Raw genomic sequence first — 27,214 nt, forward strand, 5'->3', positions numbered from 1 at the left:
ATTTTAGGTTGACGCACTCTGAAACTCAGCGCTGTGCTGCTGGGTAACCTCATGTGTGGGGACAACGTTCCATGGTTAAGCAGCCCCTGCAGCAGACCACTAGAGTAGGGCATCAGCTGTTGGGTTTTGTTCCCCGGAGCAGCCAGTGCTTGACACAGCTTAAGTTGAAACATGACTGAATTACCACCTATGGGTGGGAAAGGGTTTGAGTTCCAAAGGAAAGGCCAAGGAGGAAACCGATTACATGGCCGAAAAGGAGGAGTGGACAAAGTACTGTTCTGGGAGAGGCTCCATTCACATGAGAAGTTAGACTCCGAACCTGCAGAAGTGAAGAGTTCATTCAGTCTCAGAAACAGGGAGCAGTCTGTAAATTGCACCAGAATAGAAATAACTCCTGGGTAAAAAAGGTCTTACCTGGCTTATCCCTCCTGGAAGAGAGAAGAGCCCGGGTTCTGTGGCCACATCTGCAGGACTTCATACAGACTCCATGGCAAGGCGGACACCTGTGTTAAGAGCCACTGTTCTTGAAGTGGTTTCACGGCTGGAAACTGCCAAGGTGATGTGACGGAGCGAAGGGAGGAGGCCGTGCAGGCCATTGTGCGCTGGAACACCAGAAGTAGGATGCATTGCTTTCCTTTGGAGCCTGTGCGGCCTGGCCTGCCTTGCTTCCATGGAAAAGAACCGCAGTCGATATTCCTGAGGAGTGCGCTTCATGTATATACAAAACGATTACATTCCGAGGCTCTGACGTAAATGTTGGCCTTCACCAAACACAAATGTCTACATACAACGCTGGATCTGGTTAGCAGTAACGTGAGAGCTGCTCTGCAGACACGGCAGAATCTATTTTTAACACTTTGTTGACAAAATAGAACTCCCTTCGCTCCAGCCTCACAGAGAACTAGCCTTTTTTCTTGTAGGTAACATAACTTACCTCTTTAACCAAGGCCTGTGCTGGCATGCTACAAAGGCACCCCCCAAGGCCCCCAGTGCTGATTTGCACCATCCCCACACAAGGCACTGTGTAGCTGTGTAGTTGTCTTATTCAGAAAAACAGAAGCTGTAATAACAGTGATGGAACATACAAGACTTTCGGTAAACTTTGCTGTCTTATCTTCATTAGCTCAAATTAGAAGACAGTTACTATGAGAGTTTCAAAGTGCAGTCTCTCTGGAGGTGGAAGAACCTCAGACCAGTGAGGAAGGAAGGGGGACTGTGCTAGAACTTTGTCAACATGCCTTGCCTAATGCAAACAAGACTTCTTAGAAAACACCAGAAGTCAGAGCATCTGAGAAAACAGAAAAAATAAGAGGAAGACAGAAATCTGTATGAGGCAGGGGAGGGGAGAAGATTGTAAGGAGAAATTGAAATAATGTGCTATAACTGTAGCTGCTCCCTGCCCCCCAAGAGTCCTGTTATTTCCAGAACCAGGGGAAATTCTAATGTGTCTTTTGTGGTTGATTTAAAACAAAGGGAATATTTGCAGTTCCTGTGCCAAAGTTTTAAGGGCTTTGAGGACTAGCAGCTGGAATCCAAATTACTTTCAGGAGACCCATGTGGGTACTTTTCCCCCTAAACCTGCACAGGAGCAAGGATGACAAAAAATTGTCCGGATTTCAGGTTTTTCATAAAAAGATAGTTAAATAAAGATAATCACTGCCAGGATACTACCTCTAACCATTACTGGCACTTAGTCACTTTGGAAGAGTTCCCCCACCCCCTGCCTTGTTTAATTAGCATCCTCGAGGGCTGAGGAAGGATACAGCTGATGAGCAGCGAGCACATGAGTGTACCTTTGGTATTCACCAAATCCAGAGGCTGTTATGAGTTCTGTGGGCAACGGAAGCTTCAATTCTTTGACATCTCTAGGACTGAACCAGAGCCACGGGTGACCTTGTCTGGAGACAGGGTCTTCCCATCAGTCTTCTGGAACAGGCACAGCAGGTAGGAGGTGACGGGAGCTCTGTGTGGTACCAACAACCAAAAGTGAAGATGAGGTGACAAAGGCTAGAAAGGAGTCATTTATTAAAAAAACAAAAACAAAAACAACAGAACACAAAAAACAAAACAGCCCTCAGCAGGATTTGAAGACACAACAGAAGAACGCACCATCCTGATCGCTTCCCGCCCTCACGCCCTGCGACGCGCACGGCCTACGAGCTCTGTCCACCATGGCTTCTGGCAACGGGAAGCCCAGCACACCAGTTCATCACACAGGTTGAGGCAGAGGCACGTCACCTGCCAAAGGGAGAAATCAGGACACGTGGGCCCTTCTCCGACCTCTGCTGTCAGGTAGCCAGGATTCTCTCTGCCTGTACCGTGGGCAATTTCTTACCAGGCTGGGGCTGCTGAGACAAAGGCAAGCTGACACGATCACACTTAAATTACTACCAGAATGCCAGCTCTCCAGCAAAGACCACAGCACATGGTCAGATTCTAAGGGGACAGAGCAGCTCGCTCCTTCCACAACTCCTAGAATGTAGGGCCCAGCTCAGAGGGGCATTTGACATTTGTCCCCAACACCCAGTTGCCACCACAGGTAAACCAAGACCATAATCACAACAGCAAGGACAGGATCGTGTTGCTTTTTTCCTTTTTTTTTCTTAAAGGAGTGAGGGCATGGAAAATACAGCACACCAATGAAACAAAATGCCAAAAAAAAAAAAATACAAAAAAAAATAGAAAATAGAAAAATGTATTTACAAGTAGTACATTACTATGATCAGAAAGCACAAAGACACCTGCTGCTATATTACATGCATTGGTTCAAGAAGAAACTACTAAAAACCCTGCAAGGGAGAAGCCTGTAAAAACAAACAAAAAAAGGGCCAAAAAGTTTTAACTTTTCATCCCTAATTTGCTACACTGATCAAAACCAAATGAGAGCCCCCTAAAGTCCATGAGTATATCAGTACAAATACTATACTGGTTTTTAACTGCACGTTCAGTTGTGGAGGGAAAGACAGCAGCTTATCCATATACAAGAAAGCCAGAGTAAACTGCTCTACATGCTAAAAATTACAGCAAGTCCCTGTCTGCTACACAGCATGATCTTAGCAGGTTTTAATTTTTGTTTATTCATATATACCTATGTGCGTGTGTGTGTATGTATAAAAACCGTGCCCTCGTTCACTGCCAACACAACATCTGGGTGGACATGAACTCATTACAACAAATTCTTATGTTTATGTTGTAAGAAGTCACTCAATGTCTGTGGATTTAATAAGTCATTTCACACCACAGAAAATATTTAATAAATCCAAAAAAAGGAAAGAATAGAATGACAGAAGAGCTTCTGTCTCAGTTCTCTGAAACTGAGTCCCCCATAGGAAACTGGTCCCAAAGTTCTTGAGGGTTCACTGAAGAAACTTCGGTTTGCTAATATTTTTCATCCTTTTAGTGTTCAAAAGGTACAGAACGACTCCTTGCCGTTGTCAGTTTTAAACAGTCACATCTCCATCCCCCACGGGTAACAGTCCGGTGCAGATTCATAAAAACGGGGGAGGAAGGAGCGCTGGGGAGGGCCTGTCACTTCAGGAGGGGCTCCGCCTCTACAACGGCAGGAAGAGAAAGAACCAAGCAGGGCTCCAGCACCTCGCTCCTGCAAACAAGCTCCCTGCAAACGCAAAATCCAGTCACACGTCAGTTCCTTAAACAGGTACATCTCTGAGTACCAGGCCAGCTCTAAGAGGAAACAAAACCACGCGTTGACAGAAAAGGACTAAGATGGCCATTCTGGTCACTCTCTGGGATCCATCATACTTCCAGGAATCGGGAGCTGCTGGACTTGGAGTGGAATGGCTCAGACCACATCCGCCGAAGGTCACCCTGGGAAAGAAGGAACTTTACTAAGTTACAGGTTTAAACGTGAGCCACACACATCTACAAGTCCTTCTTGATCTCAGACCACACTGCTTCTGCAGAGAATCAAAGAACATTTCAATTTCATGCACTGAAAGATAACCACCATTCTTTGAAGAACTCACTAGAAGAGCTCTTAGGCCCCTTACGCCAAGAAGGGTGTAAGTTCTCTCATTTCTCAGTGAGATGCTAAAGGCGAGTTAGTTTGCCTCTCTGCCTCCTCCTCTGTAAAATGGGGATAATGCAAATATTATAAGGTAATGCTCCAAGTCTAGCTGTAATCATACATTTCTTATTTCCAAACTTTAAGGCAGAGTACTAAAAAGCTGTTAAGTGACAATAGGGCACTGCTTTTAAGGGAAACAGGAAGTCTCTGCAGCTGAGCTCTAGGGATTTCAGTTAGTCCATCCATGACCAGGTGGCGTGAGTAATCTGACTCACTAGCATTTTCTGCCAATGGCTGCAATAGTCTGGAAGAGGTTGCTAATACCAGGTTAGCAAAAACCCATCAACCCACTGTCAAGACCAAGAGCTCTGGGGCTTAAGGAGAACCACCTCTGGCAAGGAGAATATATGCCAAGTTATTGCTTTCATAGGTTTTTAACTGCTTCTCTCACCTTTAAATAGGCCATCGTGAGGAGTGGCAATAAGGTAAATGGCACCAAATAGAGAAGGGCAGGCTGGGCTGCTCGGTGAATGCGAGATGCCACAGTAGCGGTGAGCAGACCTATAAGGAGAGAAAAACACTCGTGAATAATGCCAAGGGGCCAGCCCCGAGAGAAAAGAACCTGTAATATGGCTGCTGCTTGCCAGGGTCTTCAGACTGGACAGCTCTACTGTGACACATTCTGTCCAATAGGTAGGTTATGAAATGCCCAGCCCTAGCAGTTAAAGAAGCATGAACACTACAGCTTTAAAAATGCTAGCATTGCAAGGACGCGTGAGTGGCTCAAGCCCCTTTCTGTGCTCAGCTTCCTGGTTCAAGCCCTCACTTCCGCACTGAGCGTGCCTGGTCTTCCTCAGTCTTGTGTGGTATGTGATGCCAGACTCGGAGGCAAAAGACCTGGGTCCAAGTTCCAACTCTGCTACTTACAAAAGCTGTGTAACCCTGGCTACGGCACTTCACCTCTCTGAGCCTCAGCCTCCTCTACTGTTCAGTGGGGCTAACACCACTTGCCATACCTGTCTCTGAGTTTTTGTACTGAAATGAACCACTATGCTGTAGCCATTGTAGGTGCAGACAGGTTACCGCTATTCCTAGCCCAATCACACAGGTCTCTTACTGTTGGTCTGTAAGTGAGCTGCCTAGAGAAAAACTAGCCTAGTGAGAGTCTGAGATTAGAGGTGATAAACATATTAGAACAAATGAAGGGAAATACCTGTTTAAAAAAATGGGAAATTAAGCAAGACACGGATTAACTTCAAGCTGAAGATTTAATTAGGCACACAGACTGATCCATGATCACTGTGTGGTAGAACTGACCATACTCTTCTTCCAATGTTCTTCAGAGATTACTGCTGGATCGGGAACGGGCTGACCAGTAAGGACAGCACCTGTCATCTCACAGGCCACTGTTACTTGTCCTTCATGGTTGTCTGTAATAGCAACCACAGTTACTGCACTCCTTCCACCCAGCGTCTGCAGCTAGAAGACCTGATTTAACTCCATGGGTTGGAGGACAGTTAGGGGATCATGTGCCTCTCCCACTGTCTTACCTACAAAGTATCCAATGAGGGTGCAGTGAAAGTAGGAGACCTTCTGCATGCGTCCAGAGATATTGGCGGGTCCAGAGGCACCGCAGGAGTCACCGTTGGCTTGTTTTTTGTAGTTGTCGTAACGAAGGACAAAGCACAACAGAAGTCCAGGCATCACGATGTCCCCAATGCCCAACATAGAGAAGTGACTGCCGGTGGAGCTGGAATGCAGTGGCACAGGTCAGGGATGCCACCCTCAACAATCCCACTTCTCCTCCTGTGCAGAGTCATTTGTCAGCTTTTTTTAAGAAGTTGGACTTACCTGAATGGGAGGCAATCTCTAGCGGTGGAACAGCACTAGTTTGTAAGAGATTAGAGATTACAAGTCAGAAGAGTACTGACGATGAATGTCTTTAACCAGGCTCCCTCACTGCTTTAAGAGAGCACCTCTAAAGTGACTGCTAAAGTCGTCTGTTTAAGTACTGTCTCCTCTAGAAATGTCAAGCAATTCAGTATTTGTCACACATTCACTGCTGTGACTTCAAACAAGCACCTGACTACTACCAGACACGGATATTAAAGCAACACAATTTTTTCCAAGATTGTATTACCAGCCACTGTATAATTTTAGCATTAGGACATATTTTTACAAACATCTTAGAAGAAAAAAGGATCCAGATTCTCCTGTGAATTCCCTTCAGCCAAATCCAAAATATGGTAATAGTAGTAACATATGGTTATTTGAGAACATTAATCAATAATAAAAAGTAGCACCTGTATCATTTAGTGACAAATCTTTGCAAGTCAAATCAATATTCTCTTTCTCATTTGTATAATGGACAGATGACTCACAGCCCTTTTCCAGTCTAGGATAAGAATGCTGATGACAAAGACCAATCAAGGAGCACAGAGGCACAGGGAGAAGACAGTGTATTAACCATCACAAGACGAGGCCCAACATGCTAGTCCTACCTGGGAAAGACCAGTTTTCCAGGCAGAGACAGGCGAGGAACATCACGCCCAACATTGGGCCCCAGGTGGAGCTTCCGGGATAGAACGTCAAGGGGATTGTCAGCCGGTTGTGTGGCCACCTTCACCATGACATTGCTATTGAAGATGTAGGCGGAGAAAAACACCTGCCGAATGGAGAGACGTCTTCAACAGAGGGAGCTAGAAGCAACCTGATCTCAGCATCAGCCCTCCTCGTTCCTAAGAGCAAAGTCTCAGAATATTACATCATCAAGCTTTCTTGACTGCATGTTTTGGAGGTTGAAAGAAAATCTTTGCTCCCAGGGCACAGAACTTTGCCTGCCTGCTCTCCCCCCACCCCAAGAAACACACACGTACTCCAATTAAACACAAAAGTGGCTTCAGGGAAACAGACACTTACCCAAAAGACATCATAGATTAGAAGCCCTGAGAGAAGCAGGCAGGAGACCTTGAGGCTGGGCAGGCGGACAAAGGCGATCATGGCGACACAGAGACCCATGGCCAGGGCTGGGGAGGAGGCCACAGACATTGGTCAGTGTGGAGTAGACTCATCCTCTTTCCACAAGCTATTCTGCTTATAAACCTAACAGTCTCTAAGTCCCCTCAAAAGTCAAGCAGCCCAGTTTAAGCTCCAAGTTAAGACATTTACACCCTACTTGTGCAAAGTGCCCACTTTAGCCCATTCTGATGGGCTGGTTTTCGGGGACATCCCTTTTCTCATGCTCTTGGATAGTGCTCAACTGTGTAAGACCCAGGAGATTGTTTTGAATGATAAAGCTCTGGGGTGCCTGGATGGTTCAGTCAGTCAAGCTTCTAATTCTTTTTTAAAAATTTTTTTAAATGTTTACTTATTTTTGAGAGAGGGAGAGACAGAGCATGAGCAGGGGAGGGGCAGAGAGAAAGGGAGACACAGATCTGAAGCAGGCTCCAGGCTCTGAGCTGTCAGCACAGAGCCCGACGCAGGGCTCGAACTCACGGACCGCAAGATCATGACCTGAGCCGAAGTCGGCCGCTTAACCGACTGAGCCACCCAGGTACCCCAACATTTTATTTATTATTAAGAGACAGAGAGAGACAGAGCATGAGCATGGGAGACGCAGAGAGAGGAGGAGACACAGAACCCGAAGCAGGCTCTAGGCTCTGAGCTGTCAGCACAGAGCCTGACGCAGGGCTCGAACTCACGAACTGTGAGATCACGACCTGGGCCAAAGTCGGTCGCACAACCGACTAAGCCACCCAGGCACCCCGAGTGTCCAACTCTTAATTTCAGCTCAGGTCATGAGCCAAGGGTTGTAGGATATTGCCCCGTGTCGATCTCAGTGCTGACCATGGAGCCTGCTTAAGATTCCCTCCCTCTCTCTCTTCCCCTCCCTCCCTCTGCCACTCACCCATGTGCACGTGCTCTCTTAAAAAAAAATTTTTTTGAATGATAAAGCTCTAAGCCAGGCCCAGTTTAGGACTTCTTAGCTCTGTTTCCTGTCTCCCCCATCCCTGAGGATACTTCCTCCTTGCTCCTGACTTTAGCGTCTGCCCATACCCAAGATTAAGCCCCCTTTTATTTACTCAGCAATTCATTCTTCTATCCTGGCCTTTTTCTCTTGTACCTCTCAAAATCTGACATATGCCGTATGTGTGCGTGTGTATGTACGTATGTATACATACATACGCGCACACACACATATATATACGTACATTCATGTGTATATATATAATTTTTTCATTCTCTCTCAACTAAAATGTCAGGTCCTTGAGGGCATGTTCCCTGCTGTACCACGGGACTCCAGAACAGGTCTGGCAGATGAATGGTCTCTCCCTGTCTTCAGCTCTCCTCCTCCGTTCTTCTCAAACACAGGTCTGATTAGGTCCCGTAGCTGCTTACACAATTCCAGTGGGTCCTCACGGTAGTGGGATGAGAGTCGAACAACGTGGCCAGGCACTGACAGGGATGCACAGGAGGGTGCTTGCTCTCCACTGTGCGGCCCCCCGCCCTCAGTGTGCACCGATCACACCTCTCAACAGCACTGTGTTCCTTCCTGTTCTCCACAGAAGGCCCTGTCTCAAGCTCCTTTACCTAGAAAATCTACCCTCATTCTTTTAATTAAAAAAAAATTTTTTTTAACATTTTATTATTGAGAGACAGAGCATGAGCGGGGGAGGGGCAGAGAGAGGAGACACAGAATCTGAAACAGGCTCCGGGCTTCAAGCTATCAGCACAGAGCCCGACGCGGGGCTCAAACTCATGAACTATGAAATCATGACCTGGGGCGAAGTCAGTCGCCGAACCGACTAAGCCACCCAGGTGCCCCCATCCTCATTCTTAGGTCAGAAAACTCTTTTTCAGGGAGTCTTTCCTGATCTATCAGATTAAGTAGGGTTTTGTTTTTTTTTTTCTTTTTGACACCACAGAACTCTGAAATCTCTCTCAACTTGCTCACCCATTCTGTAACAGTGTGATTATTTATATACAAGCAAATTTATTGCTTAAATTTGATACTCCTGGTTGACCAAAACCATGGCTTATTCTTTCTGTGAAGCCCCAGCACTTACCAGAGTAGATGTTCAATAAATATTTTCAGAATGAATGAAAAATTATGTTCCATCTACTTTAAATTTAAAATTACTCCAAGGAAAGTTAGAAAAGTGAGGCCAGATTACAGATGTGTATCATTTTAATAGAATTGGTGGTAAACTGTCAGGACATGTAGCTAAGTGGGCAAATAGAGCAGTCTGGCAGACCCTGGACATGTCAAATCAACTCATGTTTGGGGAGTTCCTACCATGGGAATGGTGTTGCACAAACAAAAGAGGAGAAAAACCATTCCTAACCCTGGAAGACAGTGCTAACACTGGGAAAAAGAACAAACTATCTTGATTCTTCCTCTGTCATACCGTTATCAAGCACTCGGTGATCTCCACGCTGTGTACTGCAGTATGCATTTTGGAGAGATGTGGTCGAACATAATTTCTGATTTTACGATAATCTAGGATGTGCTTGTTTTACTAGAGTCTCCTTTATTTTTTTATAAATTTCTAAGAACAGAACCAAGGCCCATGATATAATCAACCCATATGCATTTTTTTTAAACAGGGTTTCCCATTATAATGATCTCCAGAAACAAATAGTTGGCTGTGCTGTGAATCGATAAACAGGGCACTGGCAGGGATAAGCTCAGCTGGCCTGAGCAACAACAGTGGTCAGTGGAGGGTGGGAAGCCCCTGGGGCAGAGGAAGGGGTGAGGGCAGTAGGTAGCAAGTGATCTGTTCAGGAACTTACAAGTGCAAACGTGGGGTGCAAAGTGCACCAAGGGAACAAAGGAAGAGATGAAAGCCTAATGGACAGACCAGGGACAAGTGTGTGGCAGTAAAGGTCAGAGGGCTGACTGATGATAACCAAAGGGGCAGGTTCCCAAGGTTAAATGTATATGCCTCTGTGACACATGCAGGTGACTGGTCTGTTCCAGAATTTTTCAATTTACCATACAGTCCCTTAACCCTAAACTGGGAGAAGCCTTTACAGGCCACAGGGTCTAAGCATCCACTCATTGCTTTGTCACTCCTCTTATGCTGATCCTACCCCACCTGAGTCACAACCAAACACGGACAAGACAGAACTGCTCAGGGACATTGTCATTCTATCTCTTTCTTCCATACAAGAAACTCTAGATTCGTTTTCAATTTATCAGTGTTTCATCACGTGCACTCCATCCACGGCCATTCTGTGTACCACACCCTTTGTTGTTACAGCACACCTCGGTCACACTTCCCTAGTTTGATGTGCGTCCTTCTTCACTTTCTCTCTTTCCCACTTACTCTTCACTGCCACTGTAAACAATTCACTTTGCATCATTTCCTGCCTTACAGTCACTAGGCTCCCTACTCTGATGGATCAAGTCTAATTATAAGTCCCACAGCATTGGGCACAACTCACGGGATGGCGTGTCCCCAGAGTCTGTCTTCCTTTGTTCCTATTCCTCTCCAGTTAAGCTGAGCAATACCCTCTTCCCAGTCATGCCAACCAAGCGTCGCCAGCTGTGCTGTGAGTTCCACATTTGAAGCAGAATGCATCCCTTCTGACTGTTTCAGATAACGAGTATCACTCCTACCCCCAAAAGAACACTGCCACATTCTGTCACATCACAGGAACATGCCCTCAAGTATTCTAGTTTGCCTCTCTTTTTCTCCATTCTTTCATTCAAGTAACTCTTCATAATCTTACCTCCTCCTTAGCACTTTTCCAAGCCAAAATTAAGAGAAGTGATAACTTTCCCTCATTCCATGCTGCTTGAGAGACTCAAGACTCTCCCAAATGGCTTTACCAACCATCTTCACTTTGGGTTAATTTACATTTAAAATGAACCAAAAACGTTAAGAGTAGTAAATTATTAATCTTAGCCACTTGTCTAGAATTACTTTCAACTTAGTATCGATATAATCTTTGCGTCGCTTTGTCTTCCACAACCAGTAGGGTCAGGGACAAAGACAATGACACCAAACCAAGCCAAAATGTTCTTGAAAAGCAACATGCAACCTGTAAATTCTTTTTTTTTTTTTTTTAATTTTTTTTTTTTCAACGTTTATTTATTTTTGGGACAGAGAGAGACAGAGCATGAACGGGGGAGGGGCAGAGAGAGAGGGAGACACAGAATTGGAAACAGGCTCCAGGCTCTGAGCCATCAGCCCAGAGCCCGACGCGGGGCTCAAACTCACGGACCGCGAGATCGTGACCTGGCTGAAGTCGGACGCTTAACCGACTGCGCCACCCAGGCGCCCCGCAACCTGTAAATTCTTAAGCAGTGCTCAGTTCTAAGATAAAGGATCTGTAGATAGCTAAGCCCTATGTGGACTAAGTACCAGCGTCTAGCATTTTATTTATTTATTTTTTTTTTTTTAATTTTTTTTTTTTCCAACGTTTATTTATTTTTGGGACAGAGAGAGACAGAGCATGAACAGGGGAGGGGCAGAGAGAGAGGGAGACACAGAATCGGAAACAGGCTCCAGGCTCTGAGCCATCAGCCCAGAGCCCGACGCGGGGCTCGAACTCACGGACCGCGAGATCGTGACCTGGCTGAAGTCGGACGCTTAACCGACTGCGCCACCCAGGCGCCCCGCGTCTAGCATTTTAAAACAAGAAAACAAATCAATTGCTAGATTTTTGGCACTGAACATTTTCTAATCACAGATTAGTAGCAAGTGTATTAGATGAGGGGGCTGAACTAGACATCTGTTCAAGACTCTTCTAGTCCCTGAGCTGGTCAGTGGATCCACACTGTGAACCTGGTTTAACGATCCCTGAACAGTAAATGTGTGTGCACAAGATTCATCAGCTTTTAGCTAATGCATGATACCACCTATTGGTCAAATTCTCTCAAGATTTCCCAAATTTAAAAGGTTAATTTGCCAGATGAAACTGAAAGTAGATAAAACTCTAGATTTAGTTCAAGAACACACTGAAACGTCTTCTTACTATTAACGCTTCTTAGTATATAAAATCCTGAAAACACACTTCATGCCAGGGCACCTGGGTGGCTCAGTCGGTTGAGCGTCTGACTGCGGCTCAGGTCATGATCTCACGGTTCATGGGTTCAAACCCCGCATCGGGCTCTGTGCTGACAGCTCAGAGCCTGGAGCCTGTTTCAGATTCTGTGTCTCCTTCTCTCTTTGCCCCTCCCCCAGCTCACACTCTTGTCTCTCTCTCAAAAATAAACAAAAAAAAAAAATTTTAAAAACCATACTTCATGCCTTGCCCTAAAACAACCACATTTATAATTGTCTTCACTTTAAATTAACTTCAAAGAACAGGCTTTAACTGAGAAACATTCATTCAAAAAAATTCTACTACCAAATTATCACTGCCTACAAGATGATTTCTGATTGTGCAGAGAAGTCTGTAAAGATAATTTCCACGTCAGAGAAGAACCTATTTCAAAACATTAAAGACCATGGCTAGAAAGCTACATTTTCTGTAACAGCAGAAAACAAACATCAAACACTAGAATCTGAGAAACAGTAATTGTAAGAAAAGCTCATCCAACTCTTGGTTTCAGTTCAGGTCATGATCTCACGGTTCGTGGGTTGGAGCCCTGTGGGCTTGGGATTCTCTCTCTCCCAGTCTCTCTGCTCTCACTCGCAGGGGTGAGCACGTGCACCTTCCCTCTCTCTCTCAAAAATATATAAACTGGGGGCGCCTGGGTGGCTCAGTTGGTTAGGCGGTTGATTCTTGATTTTGGCTCCGGTCATGATTTCATGGTTGGTGAGTTTTTTGTCCCTGTGTCGGGCTCTGCTATCAGTGCGGAGCCCACTTCATATCCTGTTTCTCTCTCTCTGCCCCACCCCCGCTCTCTAAAAAATAAATATTAAAAACTATCATCAAAATAAATTTTAAAAAAGCTCAAAAGTTCTTTTTTTGGGGGTGGGGAAAATTCTACTCTTGGTCACGGGAAGTTGAACCAGTGCAAACTGGCAGGGAAAAGAGACTCCTGGGTAAGTAAATATTGGGGAATATCAATCATGACAAAAGGTGATGGAAACGTCTACATGTTAGGGTTGATTAGGGTTTGGGGAACCTCACTGGACACTCAGAATTTTAGCTATCAGGTGAATTTCATGATGGAAATGTATTTCTGATGGGTCACTGGGAAAATAAAGGTGCCTCTTATGGGCAGCTTTCTATCGGCTCCACAGTCTAGAGGAAATGTTGCAGTGAAACGTACTCTGCAGCTATCTTACAGACAACTGCTTACCCCATTCTGCTGTCAGTGAGTCTAGTAAGCCTGGCCCCGGCCCCTGCCCCTGCCTGTAGAGGTACAATGAAGAAAATTCTGCTGACTTGTTCTCAAGTATGTGTTTCAGATGGCTGTGTAAATCAGTGTATCTTGAAAAGAATGTCACTTTCTATCATACCAACTTTTTCTTTTTTAGTGACATACTACTAGAAAATAGGTATTTTTCTCTTCTATGCAATGCCTGGGAAGAGAGTAGACAAGAGAGTATAAAGAACATTGCTTGCTGTTTTGAGAGGTATCCCTTTTTGGGTCAGCAGCTTGGTAAATTTAAAACCCTTAGCAAAACCTATAAATAGTATCATGTGTGTCTGGACACACGAATAAAGGGCTGCACGAAAGCAGAGTCACCAAAAGTTAGTGGGATTACAGAGAACCTCAGATCACAGAGGGGGCTGACAGACTTCAGGTAATTTTTTTTTAATGTTTATTTTTGAGAGAGAGAGAGCGAGCGCGAACGAGCATAAACAGGGGAGGGGCAGACAGAGAGGGAGACACAGAATCTGAAGCAGGCTCCAGGCTCTGTCAGCACAGAGCCCGACGTGGGGATCGAACCCATGGATTGGACCATGAGATCATGACCTGCTGAGATCATGACCTGCTGAAGTCTGACGCTTAACCGACGGAGTCACCCAGGTGCCCCAAGACTTCAAGGTAATTTACATACCATTTGCCATCAGAAGGACTTTGGGTTTGCCAGTGTTGAGATGAATCAATGTGGTGATGATTCAGGTGATGACTGCCCTATATTACTCTAGTTAAAGCAGTGGCACCTGAAGCTTTTATCATCTCATTTCACATAATATTTGTACAGGGAGAATCATTATGCTTGCAGTATTCTTATGGATTGGTGTTGACAGAAGTGGACTCTTTCATTTAAGGACATTAGCATAAAACAGTTTCTCTTCAGAATATATAGCTAAAAGTCATTTTATATGGACTGAAATAATCTGGTTTAGGTACTAACCAGCTAACGAGCATTTCTAAATAGTTTTTTGTTCAAAAGTAGTAGAGGAGAAATGTCTGTGCTGCCTGCTTTCTCATCAGGAAGCACTGGTTTAGGTGAGACTGAAGGATATAATCATAAAAGCAGCTATGGGATTGATGTGGACTAATACTTACTATCTCTACTCCAGTCATTATCATGATTAAGACTCCCTAATTTTCTGTAACAGATTTAAAAAAGAGATTAGGCTCTATGAAAGTCTTTCAAAATCACCTACATGCTTTTCAGGTTAACAAGTCATTCTTCTGCAGAAATCAAGACTTAATCTCAGGAAAAGTCAAACACACACACTTGCTACTTCATCAATACTCTTAATACCTAGTATATAAAAATAGGCATTTACTCTTCTACAATAAGCCGGGCAAGCAATTTATGTGATTTCAGATGTAACTTCTTTTTCTGAACTTATTCTTTATCAACCTCCACAAGCACTGAAGTATCAAACACCAATCCATAAGAATACTGCAAGCACTGATACTAGATTTGGGAAATTTAATAGTTCTGGTAACTACTTAAAAATCCTAAACACTGGGGCGCCTGGGTGGCTCAGTCGGCTAAGCGTCCAACTCTTGATTTTGGCTCAGATCATGATCTCACGGTCGGTCCTGAGATAGAACACACACATGGAACCTGTTTAAGATTCTCCCTCTCCTTCTCTCTCTCTCAAAAACAAACAAACAAACAACCTAAACACTGCACTTCAGGATGCTTATATACATTCCAAAGCAAATGATCACAGAAATGTTTTTTTATAAGGCAATTTAAGATGCTAAAATAAGAGACCAAACCGGTCAGAAATCAGCAAATATGAATTATCACATGGTCAGGCAGATTTTGACACTGTTTTCCATTCTGACTCATTAAAGGCCTCTAAATAAATCTAAGGGGTAGGGTAATGTGGTCTGCAACCTCATGGAACTTTTTTTTAAAGTTCATTTATTTATTTTGAGAGAGAGAGCATGTGCAAGCAGGAGTGGGGGCAGGAGGGGGAGAGGGGAGAGGGGAGTCAGTTTCAAGCAGGCTCTGCACTGTGAGCGCAGAGCCAGATGCAGGGCTCGTTCCACAAACCATGAGATCATGACCTGAACTGAAATCAAGAGTCAGGTGCTTGACCAACTGAGCCATCCAGGTGCTCCAGGAACTACTTTTGAGTCTCAAGAGCTCGGTATATGGTAGGCACTCAATAAAAGTGATGAACAACAACTATGACAACAATTATATACAAACAAATTATGTATTTATAAAGTTATACATATTTTATATAATATTTAAGTATTAAATATTTTATGAATATGTGTAACATTTGAAGATTAACGAACAGTAATATTGATAGTTTTTATTTAGAGATAATTCAGATAATTTCAGTGAATTTCAGTGTAGACTTATATAGCCACCACCACCCTCAGTGTGTAGAATACTTGTATCACCCCAATAAAATCCTTGCGCTATAGTCACACCCTCTCCCCCACACAACCACTTGTCTGTTCTCCATCACCATAATTTTGTCTTATTGTTTTTAAAAATATTTTTTGCTGAAGAAGTATACTGGATATATCATACACAGAGTATATATACAGAGTATCATATACAGAGTATATATCATACTCTGTATGATTTACAATTTAAAAAGCGCTTTCTCTATAATTATCACCTATGATTAAAATCACATGTGCCATTTACCTATAGCTTTACAGAGCTCTCAATCCACTCTATAGCTTGTTTCCTTACAATTCTCAGTTTCTTAGAGTTTTTCACTAGTTAACTTGGCACACATAAATTTCAAATTCTTGAACTGGTACAAGACAAAAAAACCCTTGAAACAAAAGAATAAGATTTTAGTTTTCCTCAAGGTTTAAAATTTCCTCCTTATCAAGATTATATTACTAATTCTGGATCACACGTGCACACAAAGTTTAAAATCCTTTTTGTCAAGTTCTATCTGATTTGACCGTGAGCAGAATATTGCGATACAAGTGTGAGCTACTCCTGAACTTGAGGCATAGACAGTGAGCATCACTCTCACTGGCTCTGTGCTTAGGCAACACTGAATGACAGTTCCACAGTTAAGCCATCCTCAGAGCTGCAGGGACCAGTGCCTTAGTGGAGAGGAGCCTCTCAGGCCTGGCAGTTGCTTCCAAAGAGCTCTGTTTCCAAGGTCTTGATTAGCCTTGTAGTTGCTTGGAATGGATAGTGGGAGTAAGTGCAATCCATACCCATAATCTCTGATTTTTAAATTCCTCCTTTAAAAATTCTTTAGGTAGTACTACAAACAGTATAAAACCATCTTTTGTATTTTAACTTCCTTCCCTTCTGAAACACCAGAGGAAAGGAGAAAGTGAACAGACTTTGTGGGGCAGAGCAATGGTTAAAGTTTCTTGAGATCAGGAAAATGAACTCTGAGAACAGGAGTCAGGACTGAATGAGCAAGGAGATGGAGGTGCTTACATGATCTTTAAGAAAAATGAAAAACGTCTTAGGGGAGAGAAAAGAGTAAGGGGGGATTTTTGGAAATGTCCTTCCAAGATATTTTGAGAAGTATCACGTATACACAGGAGTTCTGTGACTGGGTAAGTGACTTCTCTGAACTTCGTTTCCTTGTCTGTAAAATGGAACAATAACAGTACCTACTTCAAAGACTTTCCAGGATTAAATGAGATAATCCACGCAAGCACCCAGGAAAGCACCCAATGCGTAAGAAGCACTCAATAAATGTTAGCTGAATAATACTGCCATTATTATTTCATCATTATCATCACCAATGAAGGGAAATCCTCACATGCTATGGACAGGAGTATAAGCTGCCACAGCCTTTCTGAAAGGCAGTATAATAACAGATAAAAAAACTTTTTACTACAAAAACCCTTTAATCTAGGAATTTAATATCTAGGAACTCATCCATAGAAAAATAATCTTATTAAGTAATCTGACATGTGTACCATGAGGTGGAACAAGAGTGTTTACCTCAGGATTATTTATAAGAGAAGATTAAAATCAATCTAAGGGCCCAGCAATAAACAACATACAATGGAATACTCTGGAATTATTAAAAAGGATAGGATACATCTTTATGTAATGATACAGACATGTATTTGTATCATTACATAAAAGAGTCTATTGTATGTAATACATATATGACATATATTCCACATATGTATTTTATATTACAGTATTCCATTTATGTAAGAAAATATATAGTCTATAGACAAAAAATTACATATGAATGTTCATACTAGTATTACTCATAATAGCTAAAAAAAAATACTCATAATAGAAAATATATAGTCTATAGACAAAAAATTACATATGAATGTTCATACTAGTATTACTCATTTATGTAAGAAAATATATAGTCTATAGACAAAAAATTACATATGAATGTTCATACTAGTATTACTCATAATAGCTAAAAAAAAAAAGTGGAAACTGATGAATAGATAAATAAAATTGGCATATCTATATAACTGAACAGTGTTTGGCCATAAAAAGAAATGAAATACTGATTCAGGTTACAACATGAATAAGAACCTTGGAAACATCATGCTAAGTGAAAGAAGGCAGACACATAGGTCATATAATGTTATGATTTTACTCTCTGAATATACTAAAAGCCACTTCAAGTAGGTAAAAATGTGGACTATACCTCAAAAAGCTGTATTATTAAAAATATCTTGAGAATGTGGGTAAAAATAATAACTCAACAATATGTAACACCACCATCTTTGGACACCTAATACTCATAGTAATCAGAGGAAATATTACTAAAACACAAAAAGCAGAGGAAGGGAGGACAAATTTAACTATAAACTGTATTAACACTTCAACTTGTCACATGTTACTCACCATCCATGAGAAGCCAATGGCCAGTGAGAACCCAGATAAGGACGAGCATGACAGACAGAGAGAATGACAGTAATTCAGCAGCAGTAAAACGTCCACAGCAACCAAAGGAAATCCTGGAAAACACATGATATTTATTGGACTAACAGCTGATACATTATATTCAATAATCAAACTCTCCCTTGGTTCTTCACGATCAGAGTTCATCAGGGCCAGATTAGAACAGCAGGCAATACCTAGACTCCCAGAAATTGAAAATACCCAAACCTCTTTGGAGTAGGCTACAGGAAATGCAAAGGCATTAATGATCCTTCTGCAGCCCTCTGATATTGTAGTTTTTATCCCGAATTATCAACATGGATGTTTACAATTTAAAGTGACAATACCAATCTTAGGAGAATGAAGTACACTATAGGGTAATTCTGTTTTTATGAGGAAAGCAAAATGAAGAAGGTCAACAGTTCAATCCACTGGGTGATGATGAATACATATTTATAAAATGGTAACAACTCTATCTGGTTATCACGAATTCCTGGGAAAATCAGCTGCTCCTAGTGACTGGTTTCCTTATGTTCATATGGGATCTCTATTAACACAGCACTTGGTGTCCATGAAGCAATGGCTTTAGGAGTTGAGGTGTGAAAGGTGTGCACACTGGGTTTAAACCCAAGTGGTTAGTATATATTCTTGGTCACCAAAGACAAAAGGCAAAGAATGTCTGAGTTGATCACATCCCATTAACTCACTAGTCAAGAGACAAAAGCATTGCTTCAAAATGAAACTGCTCATCTTTCAATAATCTAAGCAGGAAGCATGTTTCAACGACTCCGACTTCCTAAGATTTGTGTATATTTCCTCTCCTATGAAAAGGCGCAAAAGGAAGTACTACCTTCCAGTCTTAAAGATCAAACGTCTCCCTTCCCAGTCTTCTAGCATTTGTGTGCTCTGGTCCATACCAGAAATTTAGACTCCTAACAATGTTATCAAGTGCGACATAAAAACATTTAAAATTTAGAGAAAAATCCCAAGTCCTTACTTGTTCTGAGGTGAACAGGGTCTTGTTAAATACTGGCACATCGGGAGAAGGAGGAAAGCAAAAGCTATTGTGGCAAGAACTAGAGAAAGAAAATACATGGTTAAGTTTTGTTGTTTATTTTCAACACCTATATGAAAAATGGCAGGACTTATGGAAACACTGACCAGAATACTCTTCTCAATAAGTAGATACAATTAATTAACTACAGAAGAAAAATATCTTCCTTTAGCACTGTACAAATAAAGTCTTGAAAAACAAAAAGTACCTGATTTGAAGGAATGGGAAGCATAGACATGTTTTCTCATTCTTTTCTATCTTAACACGGAAAGATAAATGGCGAGCCAGGGGATGATCTAACATGTCTGGCATTTTGTTGATGTTCTATACATTTCCATCATCTCTTGACTTGAAAACTGATCAGAGGGTTGACAGTCAAATTACTCTGATTAGTTACCAATGCGTCTGTCTACAGAAATATTGGTGGGGGTTGCCAATGACCGCTTTGCCACACTGGACCTTCTGGACACTTTGACTCCAGACAAGGAGTCAAAGTGGTCCTGTTCTGGTGTCATAAAGCTCACAAGTTTTCAAACCCCTGGCCTTTTGTTCAGACTGTGCTGACAGTCCTGAACTGATGATACGGGTATCCAATGGTTCAAGGAGAAGATGGGGAAGAAAAGCCAGACTTATGGAAAAAAACTTGCAAGGCAGGTTGTATAGGTCTTAAGTTTTGAATGATGATTAAAAAGAAGTACACAGAAGATCCTGGGTTCGAGTCTCAGTGGAACCTTGGTTCCAGGAAACTTACCTTGGTTTCCTTTCAAAAGAAAAAAAAGACGTGAGAGGTGCCTGGGTGGCTCAGTTGGTTAAATGTCCAACTTGGCTCAGGTCATGATCTCACAATTCTTGAGTTCAAGCCATGTGTTGGGCTCTGTGCTGACAGCTCAGAGCCTGGAGCCTGTTTCGGGTTCTGTGTCTCCCCCTCTCTTTGCCCCTCCCCCACTTGCACTCTGCCTCTTTCTCAAAAATAAATAAACTTAAAAAAAAAAAAAGTGAAAAAATTTCCTTTTAGGTTAATGTTTAAGAATAGAGAAACATGGGACACCCAGGTGGCTCAGCTGATTAAGCATATGACTCTTGATTTCAGCTCAGGTCATGATCTCACGGTTTGTGAGATTGAGCCCCAAGTTGTTGGGCTCTGCACTGATACGGTAGAAAACCTGCTTGGGATTCTCCTCTCCCTCTCTCTCACTGGTGTGTGCATGCTCTCTCTCTCAAAAATAAATAAACTTAAAAGAAAAAAGAACAGAGAAACTTATTTACCTGCTGTACATATTGTAAAAACTACTTGAACTGAGTCAAAGAAGAAGAACATTACTAGGAGAGAGACAGATGCTCCAATTGGAAGGAACAGGGCCTGGGTAGAGTCAATAGTTTGGATACCTGAAAGAGAATAAGGGACATATTAATGACTTATATGATAAGTACTGTGCCCATGTACTCCAGAGACATTAACCCATTAAAATGCAGACAGTCTATGGAGCACCAGAGTGGCTCAGTCGGTTAAGCTTCTGACTCTTGACTTCAGCTCAGGTCATGATCTCACAGTTGGTGAGATCGAGCCCAAGTGGGGCTCTGTGCTGACAGTGCCAAGTCTGCTTGGGATTCTCCCTCTCTCAAAATAAATAAATAAGCTAAAAAAAAAAAAAAAAAGTACAGACAGTTCTAGGAGTTGGTATATAAGATATAGATTATCTAGGACCTCTGATTCTTTCCTTCCCACTGAAATTATGAGGTCCTTGCTCTCCTCATGGTGCATTCGTTATAGCAGGTACTCAAATACGTGTTGAACTGAACTACTACCTCCTGGTGCTAACAATCTGGTTGACAGGCTGAAGGAAGGAAGAAATAGGAAGAAGAGGGGGAGGGAGATGGGGGGGTAGAAAGACGAAAGGAGGGAAAACAAAAACTAAGAACATCAACAGGTAGTAAAAAGATTAGTCAATCTGAGTACATCTGTAATCTCATGTACAGGTTTGGTAAAAGGTAGTTTAAAGCCACTAAAATCCTTTCTCATTATCTACAGATTTACTCATGTTCACTCTTCCCCACTGTTGCTGAGAACTGACTCTCAGTGGAGCAAAGGAGTGGAGGAAACAAGACATCTGAAAATCAAAAATCAGAAAGATTATTCTGTGGGAACATCGTAAGGACCAAACAGGAGATAAATGGGGGAAAACAATTATTGGGATATAGTAGGATTCTTGGTTAATCATTAGAATCATCTGGAGAGCTTTAAAAATTACATGCCCAGGCACAACCCCAGAACAATTAAACTGAAATTTCTGGGTGTTATTAGGCCCAGCTGAGAACTCTCCACAAAATTTTATTTTGCATATAGAGTTGAGGAACACTATTTGGTAGAGAAGAGAAACACAGCACAATCTGGTAACTACTGAATGAAAAGAAAAAAAATTACTAATCTTGTGTGCTACTTCCAAATTAACACTGCTGAGATACAAAATTCTTGAGTGGAGTAAAAAAAAAAAATGTTCATATGAGCTATTATAAAGAAATACTAGGGATGCCTAGGTGGCTCAGTTGGTTAAGTGTCCGACTTCTGCTCAGGTCATGATCTCATGGTTCGTGAGTCTGAGCCCCACGTCAGGCTCTGTGCTGACAGCTCAGTGCTCAGAGTCTGTTTCAGATTCTGTGTGCCCCTCCCCCCACCTCTCTCCGCCCCTTCCCAGATTGCGCGTCTGTCTCTCTCAAGAATAAACATTAAAAAAAAAAGTATTATAAGTAAACATCTCTCTCCATTAAATTAAGGCAATGAATAAAATATAATGTGACCAGGACGAACATAACTAGGCACAAAGGGTTGTAATTATCAACCAATATTTAAAAATGGCTCTTTGATATTTGAATTTACCTGTCCCAAGAAAGCTATTTAGGGATTTTAGTTAAATAAACTATTAAATATTTCTACAAAACACAATTGCTTCCTACTGGCTAGATACATGAGTCAAATAATTCACTTAGGAAAAGGGCATTTCAATTTAGGAGGAGTGGCTATGTGTCAAGACAAATAGAGATGCTCTTCAGAAGACAGCTGGCCAGAAGTGCAGTCAAACTTGTCTTCCTGGCCCCTTGATCGTGTGTGTGTGTGTGTGTGTGTGGGGGGGGGGGTATCTTACTTAAAGTGTCTTATGGACATTTACAAAGTAAAACTCTATGAAATCTCTAACTGAATTTCACCTAGTTTTTTATCTGAGTGCTCTACACTAGTTCAAAGAACTACTAGAGGAAACTACAGATTTCAGGTGCCTTTCACAACAGAAAATAATGGTTTCTCAATGGCTCTGCACTGACAGCATGCAGAAAAATTAAATGGCTGGCGAAAACAAAAACTGTTTAGTAAGTCAGGTATATGAGAAGTATGTGTTTATAATAAATCTAAATTTTATCAGTTTAGTCTGCAATTAAAATGCAAAGCTGAATACAAAGAGCCTTTCTAGAATATTAGATAAGAATGCATAGAATTTTGTTTTTTGAAAGCACAGATTTTAAAGCAAGAGGTATTAAGACACTGCTTCCATTAGTTCTATAGAAGAATGCCTAAGGGAGTATACCAAACAGCAATGTCACAGGTAAAGTGAAGTTCCTTTAGTTGCTGACAATATGCTTCCCAAAAAAATACAAAATTTCAATATTGTACTTCCTAAAGGTCTGGAGATAATGGTCCTGAGGGAGATGGAGCTAATTAATTAGAAATTTCAGTGACTTCAAAACAAAACAAAATTCTCCGTCAGTATTCTAGCTTTATATTAGATCCTTGGTATTTCCTCCCTCTTAGGTGGTGACTTTAATCTGTCCTGTCAGTCACTCCTCATAATTAAGAGGAGTTACTCAAATGCAGTGGGCATTACCTTTAAAGCCAAAATTATCATAAGAAATAGGCATGGTTTTCTCTTCAAGACGGACCCTAGAGATAAGACGCTTTAGGACAAAGGCAAGAAGCTGCTGGAGCACAAAGAGATAGAGGGCAGTCTCAAAACAAAAGAAATAGGCATGGTGACAGAAAAAAATATGTACAGAGAAATTATTTTTAACATTCAGTGAACAAGGCTACAGGCTAAATACATGGTCATGAAATAGATACTGAACAATACACCAATCAATGTATTATTGATAATCATTAAGAAAGCTAATGATTTAGCACCTCCATGAGAGAAGCAGGTTTTGGCTATTTACTGTATTACACAGTAGGTAACACGAGGGACTGAAAAACCTGCACAATCTTCAGATATATTACATGGATAGCCTGGTAAAGGCCTTTAAGATGTCAGATAATGGGGGTGAGGTTGGGAGTTTTCCTTTTCAACCCACCTAACACTGATTCAATGAAGGACTGGTGCGCCAGGGGAAAAAGTATCTACCTAGGTTTCTTGGAGCAGATGTAGGGATGAAACAGGATTTAGAACAAGGTTAGGGAAAATTAGAGAGGCCCTGGAGGGCACTCCCTCCTCCCCACTTTCTAACTCTTTTTATTGCAAAACATAACACACATACAGCAAAGTACATAAAACAAAAATGCAGAGTTCAGTCAATCATCAAATGGCTAATACCACCCAGGTCAAGCTTGCCAAGCCCAGAAGTCTTTCTTGTGCCTCCCAGTCACTACTCTTCCTCCCAGAGGGAACTACTACCCTGGTTTTTATACTTCCTTCTCTGCTCTATTTGATATGTTTTCCACCCAAGCATGCATCCTAAAATACTAATATTTATTTTGCTTGTTTTTGAGCTTATTACATGCCTTGAATTACTAGGATTTTTTTTTTTTTTTGCATCTGGCTTCTTTTGCCCAACATTGTGAGCAACATCCATGCTATTTATGTAGCTGTACATCACTCATTTTCCTGTCTTTTTCAAATTCCTTGATTCTTACTTATTTTGGGAGTAAGCAACCACAACATTTATTTATTTTTAATTCTGCAACCTTTAAAAACCACCTCATCTATCTACACTTTTTCCTTCAATCAGTTCAGAACACTTTTGCCAAAATCTGAACACTAAATTCATACCTTCCTTTCCTGAGAACTTCCCCTTAATTGTTATCATTCAGGACTTCAATCTCTTTGGTGCCTACACAATCTCTTGTATTTCTCTGTTCATCTTTCTGGCTGTTATTTCCTTGAGTTTGATAAATGTACCATGTTTTCCATGCCATCCCTTCAATCTGGAATGATGTCGTGCTCCATGATCAAGTGCTGGCCTTCCCTGCAGCAACAGCCATTTCTTTATGTTTTTTTCTGACTATGTGGAAGTGGAAGGCATTCTCTCCTCATCTATCCCTTTTTGGTATCCATGGCCCAGATGAGGCACTGAGGAAATACATCTGTGAGGATAATTTAGTGTAACACAGGAGACAGATTTAAGACAATGACTATTTAGCCATTTGGCTCCCTGAGCAGCGCCATGGTGGTAGGCAAGAACAAGCGCCTTAAGAAAGGTGGCAAAAAGGGAGCCGAGAGTGGCTGATCCATTTTCAAAGAAAGAGTGGTACGATGTAAAAGCACCAGCAATGTTTAACATAAGAAATATGAGAAAAACACTAGTCATGAGAACTCAAGGAACCAAAATCACATCTGATGGCCTCCAGGGTCCTGTGTCTGAAGTAAGCCTTGTTGATCAGCATGATGAAGTTGCATTTAAGAAATTCAAGCTAATTACTGAAGATGTTCAGGGCAAAAACTGCCTAATTTTCATGGCATGGATCTTACCCGGGACAAAATGTGCTCCATGGTCAAAAAATGGCAGACATGATTGAAGCTCACGTTGATGTCAAGACTACTGATGGGTATTTGCTTCGTCTTTTTTGTGTTGGTTTTACTAAAAAACGCAACGATCAGATTCAGAAGACCTCTTATACTCAGGACCAACAGGTCTGCCAAATTCGGAAAAAGATGATGGAAATCATGACCCTAGAGGTGCAGACAAATGACTTGAAAGAAGTGGGTCAATAAATTGATTCCAGACAGCATCGAAAAGATGTAGAGAAGGCTTGCCAGTCTTTATCCACTCCATGATGTCTTCGTTAGAAAATTAAAAATGCTGAAGAAGCCCAAGTTTGAATTGGGAAAGCTCACGGAGCTTCATGGTGAAGGTTGTAGTCCTGGAAAAGCTACTGGGGATGAGACCGGTGCTAAAGTTGAATGAACTGATGGATATGAGCCACCAGTCCGAGAATCTGTTTAAAATTCAGGCATTTAATGGTGATAAATAAAAAATCTTATTTGTGATGTTTAAAACAAAACAAAACAAAAATGATTATTTAAAGCATTTATTTAAAGCAGGTTATGATCTGACAGTTCATGGGTTCGAGCCCCATGTCGGGCTCTGTGCTGACGGCCCAGAGCCTGGAGCCTCCTTTGGATTCTGTGTCTCCCTCTCTCTCTGCCCCTCCCCTACTTGTGTTCTCTCTTTCTCTCTCAAAAGTAAATAAACATTAAAATACATATATATCTAATAGAATATCTAAAAAATACACATCTAATAAAGCGCATGATAGGAACCCAGCATCAAGCTCTTAACAAATCAAGTCTCTTTATTTATAATTCAGTTCAGATGCTGGTAATGAGAAATAGAAAACTGACATAACCAGATACCCTTTCACTGTATGGACTGAGGATTTATTTATTTGAGGATAAAATTATACTTAGACACACAGTATCAATTTCTCTTAGGTTTCTGTGCTGGAATGTACAATGGATTTATAATCTGATTTAAGTACATCATTTGCATATATGCTATGTAACACAGGATTTATAAAGGAGTTTCAATTGTATAAGGTGATTTGGCTTAAAATGTTGATAGAAGAGAAGTGCTCTGTAATAATTTAACCTGAAAATTAGATATTGACACTGGGTTTTACCTGATTCCTAGTAAGTTGGGGGTATGGTCTTTTACCTCATATAAGGATCTGTGTCCTAAGAAAAGCCTCATTATGTTTCAGTGATTCTACTTACTAGATTTATAATGCCTACTTTACACTGCTAGGGACAACAAACACATTTAACTGGGTGAAAACTGGGCAAGTGTGATTTGGCTGATGCGGTAGTAACTAGAGAAACTGAAAGTGATCTCTTAACAAGTTAACTTCTAAAATTCTCCATCAGCATTCTAGTTTTATATTAGATCCTTAGTATTTCCACCCCCTTAGGTGGTGACTTTAATCTGTCCTGTCAGTCATGCTCATTCTCTCCCCTATGCCTATTACATGCTCTTCCCACCCAGAATGCCTTCTTCTCCAGCAATCCAAGTTCACAGTTTCAAATTTCAAGTCACACTCACCTTGTCTGGGAGGAAGTCCCTTATTAAAAAATTGGCCCTCTGTGGCTCACCCTGACTTGCCTCTTTACTCTCTTTGTACATGGATGTCAAAATCACTTCATCTCTAGTGTGTATTCTGATCTACTGATAGTAGATGCTGATTCAGAAGTATTCTAAGGCTATGGTAAGGGTCTGCGAGAGGAAGTACCTGCTCTAGGGACAGGAAGTGGTATTTGCTATCTCTGTCTCAGTACTTTATTAACACTTGAGAAAGTACTTTGGCCACACTGCCTATGTGACAGCTTGGGTGCGATCTCTTGTACTTCTGCAGCTTTCAAAATATGTAACAGAATATCCAGGGGCACCTCGGTGGCTCAGTTGGTAAAGGATCCAACTTCAGCTCAGGTTATGATCTCACAGTTCATGGGTTCGAGCCCCGCGTCGGGCTCCGTGCTGACAGCCCAGAGCCTGGAGCCTCCTTTGGATTCTGTCTCCCTCTCGCTCTGCTCCTCCCCTACTTGTGTTCTTTCTTTCTCTCTCAAAAGTAAATAAACATTAAAAAGTGTGTGTGTGTGTGTGTGTGTGTGTGTGTATATATATATATATATATATATATATATATATATAAAATAGAATATCTAAAAAATACGCATCTAATAAAGTGCATGATAGGAACCC

General features: G+C 41.7%; 1 protein-coding gene and 1 pseudogene across 3 annotated transcripts in view; one reads left to right on the forward strand and one right to left on the reverse strand.

Moving 5' to 3' along the window:
- Positions 1-2,008: 2,008 nt before the first annotated feature.
- The window catches only part of SPPL3 (signal peptide peptidase like 3), a 140,737-nt gene continuing 115,531 nt past the window's right edge, over positions 2,009-27,214 (reverse strand). For 2 of the 3 annotated variants that reach the window (XM_045458203.1, XM_045458204.1), the window contains exons 4-11: positions 20,528-20,647; positions 19,205-19,283; positions 18,172-18,284; positions 6,947-7,053; positions 6,529-6,692; positions 5,578-5,777; positions 4,479-4,588; positions 2,009-3,828 (exon numbers count right to left, since the gene is read on the reverse strand). In XM_045458203.1, the coding sequence (XP_045314159.1) occupies positions 3,757-3,828; positions 4,479-4,588; positions 5,578-5,777; positions 6,529-6,692; positions 6,947-7,053; positions 18,172-18,284; positions 19,205-19,283; positions 20,528-20,647 (965 nt within the window). In that variant the 3' untranslated portion in view covers positions 2,009-3,756. Of the gene's footprint in view, positions 3,829-4,478; positions 4,589-5,577; positions 5,778-6,528; positions 6,693-6,946; positions 7,054-18,171; positions 18,285-19,204; positions 19,284-20,527; positions 20,648-24,288; positions 24,741-27,214 lie in introns of those variants that run through there. The other variant, XM_045458206.1, reaches the window with a different exon arrangement.
- LOC123588016 lies at positions 24,683-25,515 on the forward strand (annotated as a pseudogene).

Source organism: Leopardus geoffroyi, chromosome D3, assembly GCF_018350155.1.
Source record: "Leopardus geoffroyi isolate Oge1 chromosome D3, O.geoffroyi_Oge1_pat1.0, whole genome shotgun sequence".
Lineage (NCBI taxonomy): Eukaryota > Metazoa > Chordata > Mammalia > Carnivora > Felidae > Leopardus > Leopardus geoffroyi.